The sequence below is a fragment of the Centruroides sculpturatus genome, unplaced genomic scaffold (genome assembly GCF_000671375.1).
Source record: "Centruroides sculpturatus isolate CEXI.00-Female unplaced genomic scaffold, Cexi_2.0 scaffold616, whole genome shotgun sequence".
Lineage (NCBI taxonomy): Eukaryota > Metazoa > Arthropoda > Arachnida > Scorpiones > Buthidae > Centruroides > Centruroides sculpturatus.
This window is the reverse complement of record NW_019384942.1, coordinates 233209-239074: the sequence shown is the minus strand read 5'-3', so window position 1 is coordinate 239074 and position 5866 is coordinate 233209. Positions and strand designations below refer to the sequence as shown.

General features: G+C 29.7%; 1 protein-coding gene across 1 annotated transcript in view; it reads right to left on the bottom strand.

Moving 5' to 3' along the window:
• Positions 1 to 5596, bottom strand: part of LOC111632145 (DNA excision repair protein haywire-like) — a 36725-nt gene extending 31129 nt beyond the window's left edge. The window contains exons 1-2 of the mRNA XM_023376518.1: positions 5469 to 5596; positions 1816 to 1896 (exon numbers count right to left, since the gene is read on the bottom strand). Of these exons, the coding sequence (XP_023232286.1) occupies positions 1816 to 1896; positions 5469 to 5510 (123 nt within the window). The 5' untranslated portion in view covers positions 5511 to 5596. The remainder of the gene's footprint in view (positions 1 to 1815; positions 1897 to 5468) is intronic.
• Between the last annotated feature and the right edge of the window lie 270 nt (positions 5597 to 5866).

Genomic DNA, 5866 nt, shown 5'->3' with positions numbered 1-5866 from the left:
AGTACCCTAATTTATATACAATTTATATATAATACTAAACAGACGATAGCAAACTCAATTTAGCCGTCCGTAGCGTGGCGCAGGGTCGAAGGAAAGTAGTTCGGCTGCTCATCCACTATTGGTCCAGACTATCAATCTTGTCGCGAAACGACGTTATAGGAGGTACTTTATACAAAAGTTGCTACAATTTTTTCGCTACGTTATAGGAATTGTCGTTATAGGAACGTACGTTATAGGGGGGTCGACTGTACTGAAATACTAAAACAGATTACATGCAGTACTAAGAACACACCTAAATGCAAAACATACTATTAAAGCTTGTTAATACATATGTTGTCCCTGTACTCACTTATACCTTTCGAGTTATATAGTTTACACACACAGATCTCAAGCAACTCCAAAGAAAAACACCATCACTTACTAAACAAACAATATCACCCAAAATCATCCATAGAAAGACTAACTCTTCCTCGTAAAAAAAAGGTGGCTATGGCCTTACTAATATAGTTCACCTGCACTACAAACAAATTCTGACAATCAAGATTTTTTTTCCACAAGAAAAAAGAAATAAGATTACATAAAGCTATAACTCTGGCAGATAGTAACCACACATCTTTAAACTTACACTCTGAGCACCTTGTCATAGCTCAACACATAAATAACAGACACCATTAAACAATCATAGGTCCAAAAATCACTTCATGGCAGGCGTGCCCATGACCTAGCTCAGGACTTTGTTCACAAAACTGCATCAAACTAATGGCTGACTGAGGGTTTTATGGTTGCCATTCAAGATCAGGTCATAAACACTAAAACCTATAGAAAACACATCCTGAAAGATACATCACTCAAAAATGACTCTTGCAGAAAAAGACATATTCTGCCAGAAACAATACAACATATAGCTTCTGATTGCAAGCTCTTAGAACAGACTATTTACATAGGCATAATCAAGAAGCAAACAGCAAGAGTTAACTATAATGATATTCATATTAAAAAAAAGGACTAACCGTTTTTAACGACCTGACAAAGATGAAAATAATTATTGTCGAAAGCACTTGTTGATCTAGCAACATTCATTTGTAATTTAATGCCTATATGTTAAGAAGTTTCTCCTATTAAACAGCAAGAGCTTGCACACAAACAGATTATTAAACACTCAGCTACCATACTACAAATATGTCCCAAAGGCAGTATTAGAAAATAACACACAATATGTACTATGACAGAGCCATAATCATAGATAAAAGAATCCATCATGACAGACCTGACATCATTCTCATTAACAAATACAGTACGATTGCTTATATAATAGACATCTCTGTTCTAAACACAAAAAATGCTCACACTGAAAAAAATCAACAAGTACACTCTACTCGCTCAAAAAATAAGACAGGTGTGGAGGATGGAAAAGGTATTTATTGTACCTTTTATCCTCTCTTCTATTGGTGTTATACCAAATACATTACACAAAATTCTAGGAACATCAACCTTAAAAAAAAAACATCTACATGGCACTACAGAAAGCTGCAATATTGAACACGTCACATTGTTAGAAAGTTTCTAGATGTTGACAAACATATCAACAATACAGCTTAATGTTACACTTGTTTGGGTAGTTATACTTTGACTTTAGTCTGGCATAGCACTTGGCACCAGCTTCACAACAAACTATAATATTGAGTTCCGCTCTAGTATAAACTACAATGTATAATTTAATTCTCAATATAATTTCAATAAAAATATAAATATTTTCATTTTACAACTATTTGAATTTTTTAAAGACTAAAAATATTAACATAAAACAAAACTTACCTCAGAAATAGCAATAAGAAAATCATGTGCATGCTTATAAACAGGGGAAAATGATTCTAAGAAAATATGACCATCAGGTGCCTAGTAAATATATAAACAAAAATATTTTTTTTAAACTGTGAGTATTACTTTTCAAATTGTTATAATTATTACATATAAATACATACAAATATACAGGATGTTCCACTTGAAAGTACCCAATTTTAATTTGCCATAAAAAAAATGAATGGTTTAAGTTATATAAAAACAAGTGGCATCAATCAGGTCGAAGAACTCATCAAGTTTTGTAAGTATTTTTTTCATACTGCAATATGGCACAGAAGTCAATCTTGAGCATTATTATCCAGTCACGGCTTCACTACAGGAGAAAGCGTAGGTCATGGTTTGGTATGACCAATAGCATGGCCTCCAAGATCTCCCAATCTGATCCACTTACATTTCTTTGTGGAGTTATGTGAAAGATATGGTGTATGCAACTTCAGTCAGAGACCTTCAGGATCTGTGAAAGCATCACTGCAGCCATTGCCACAGTGAGACAGGACATGCTGCAGTGTACTGTACAGTACATAGGAAATTGCCTACTGTCTTGTTGTCCTCACTGACTTCTGGAGTGCAGAGATGTGGCGTTTTCTTCAATAAAATTTGATGAGTTTTTCTCTCATATAAAATCTTTGGTTAACTTATATCTTTAACAATTAACTTTTTTTAGCCAAATCAAATTGGTACACCCTGTCAAAACATATATTTGTGTGTATGTAATTTTATATATAAAAAATATATTTGCTATATTTATATATAATTCATTCTTATATTTGTATATATCTAAATTTTATAAATCTTAATAGGTAACTGAATCTTTATTTATTCAATTTTATATTTTATATCTTATTCCAATATTTTAAAAAATTTTGAAATTGGTTCTGTGCATTCCAATTTAGAATGTTGTTGATCTAAAGCAGATCTTGTGTAAGATTGAAAAGTTTATCAAATTTACATTAAATTATTTACTGGATTGTCAAGGTTTTGATTGGTGTACTTAATTATATATAAACAATGATCTTAACAATAATATAATGATTTCAGTTAGTAAAATCTAACTAATTAAATTTTTACTACATAAAGTAGATTCTGCTTATTGTAATAATAGATGTTGTGAAAGTTATTTACTATTATCAAAATTAGCAAGTTCAAAAAATATAACTTAAAATTCACTTCAAAAACATTACTTATTGTTATCATAATTTAGTTATCATTACTATCTTTAGGTAAATGGGCATTTTTGGAACCTAATACCATACAATCATACATTGAGAGAATGTATTATTGCAAGTTATCAACTATATATTGAGGCTGATAGCAAGTTATATAGGATTATGCTGTCAGTCTCTGACAGCATAATCCAGCAATTAAGATATTGTTTTAATAGTTATTTGCTCGTAGTACAGTAGCTTAAATTGCAGGAAATTCTAACTGTAATTATATCCTAGCTAATATTAGACTGTAGCAGGCAAACAATACTGGACAAATTACATATTGATAACTCATCAAGTTCTACATTTTTTTTAATTTCTTTAACTTGTTTCTTAATGTCAGAGTCAACAAAATCAAAATTTCCATTACCTTTAGTCATATTTATCTACCCTGTATACTATCAGTTTAAGCAAATCTCAAAGTAGATATCCTTCATACAACACAGTTTCGCTCTAACATGATTCAAAAACTGAAAAAAAACCCCCCATAAATACAGTTTCCAGTTTCACTAACATGGTTTGAGAAATCCTCTGTACAAAATTTCACAATTTTTAAGTGTAAACTTCATAATTTGATATTTTTTAAAATTCAAATGAAGAATATTGAAATTTTCAATTTGTTTTGTGCCTTTCATCAGGTTTGCTTTAATAAAAAATGATAGTGCAATTTTTTCTTCCTTGTCCTAGCTTTCCTATCAACCAGGTGTCGTTTTCAGACTTTAGTTTTAAGACTGTCACTGTGTTTTGTTTTAATAGATTAATCTTTGTATTCAGTTAAACACTTTTAGGTGTTATTAAACTTTTTTTAAATCGTAGATAAGTAATCATTTGTAAAAATGACGAATGAAATACAGCATTATTCAAACAGTTCCCAACTTAAACAATTCAGTATTCAAACACAAATTCTGGAAAATAAATTGTTTGGTCCTCAATTGAACAAACACAAACCACTAAAACAAATTTTCAAGTAATAACATTTTTATGTTGTCCGCCATAAAAATTATGACAAAAATTAAAAAAATAAAGATGTTGCTGATATTTCTGATCATAATCAACAAAAAAGCTAAGACAACAATACTTTGTAAAAAGAAAATACCTTGTTTAACTAAAATGAATATTTAAAAAACCGTTGTATTGCTTGCATTCTATTTTACATTCTTTTTTGTTTTAAAGTGGTTTAACTGAAGAAGACTATTAAAAATAGTCGAAAACATTATTTTTATTAAATACTTTGTTGCTGGAAATACTAAGTTGTTTGGTTATTTTAAAATTAATATTAATGCATCAGTACTTTTGTGATTTTTAGTTAATTACAGATTGGAAATAAATTATTGATTGCTTTGATAAACATTTTTCTCTTAGTAATGAAAAAGAATAGTAAACTTTTGGAACCTAATACCATGTTTTGCATTAGTCCTCTTTTTTGTAAAGCATGGATTTTCATTACATGACACTTTTTGGAGTGTAACTACTGTATTATACGAGGAATATCTGTAATTATATTAAGCAGATTTTACTCTATTAATTTTCATAATTATTTAACTCTTCAAATGTGAGATCAGACAAAATTGGCTCAATCCATTCAAGATGAAATCAGCTGAAGGAAAAGTTGTTTGACTGGGTTTGCTATACAAATTTCCTTCTTAGTCTGAGGGGTGAAAACAATTTCATCTCCAGATATAGGAAGAAAAAAAGAAATTTTCAGAGTTGAAAGAGTTAAGACAACCTTTGAATTTTATGAATCAATATAAAATAGACTTATACTTAACAGGGAGAACCATAATCCTTTGCAAATTTAAATCTGGTTGAGACTCAGGTAATTCAAAAGAGCTCTTAAAGGCAATCACAATAGTAGAACTTTTTCAGGATACACATACAGTAAAAAGTTAGATGACCTAAGTTTTCCCAAATTTTTATTTTTTTTAATTAAAAGTTGCTATTTAAAGCTGCAACAACTGATTATATGAAATGGATGCTATCCCACTAAGCTATCCTGTTGAGTCTAACTTGAGGTCAGAAACCTCTTACTTCACATTATTAACTTTTTGAAAAATTCAAACATGTAAACATGAAATATATCTATATTTTTTGACAACAGCAGGATTATTATGAAAAGTCAGCAACATATGAAGTAAGCAGTTTCTGTCCATTTCACATAATCAGATGTTGCAGCTTTAAATAAAAATTTGGGAAAAAACTTTATAGATATCTAACTCTCTACTGTATGTATATCTGGAAAAATTCTTCCACAATTATGATTGCCTTGAAGAGCTCTTTCACATGACCTGGGTCTTGACCAGATTTAAAACTGCAAAAGGTTGCAGTTCATTGTTTAGCTGTTTAATTTATAATTTTATTCTTTGTTCTATATTTGTCAATCTTTGTTAATCATTTTATACTTACCACCCATAAAGGTCTAGAATTATGATCAACCCGTAATTGCATGACAGAACGATAATCTTTGGCACCAAACTCATCTTCTTTTGTAGTATCTTCTGAAAGATGTTGGCTAGCTGCAGCTGGTACTCCATCTAAAAAAAATATTTAAATATAAATAATTTCCTTTCATAATAAATAAAAATTATCAGTTTAAAAACAGTGATAAATGTTAAGTTATTATTTATTACAAGGATATATTTGACAATGCTATATGGCAATGATATCTTCCCCAAGATATAAATAAACAACAAAAAAAATTAAGAATTACAATCAGACAAACTCCTGTATATGAGGAGGAGGAAAATACAAAAACAAAAAATCATTTATTAATTATAGAGTATTCTTTTGCATGCACTTTAAAT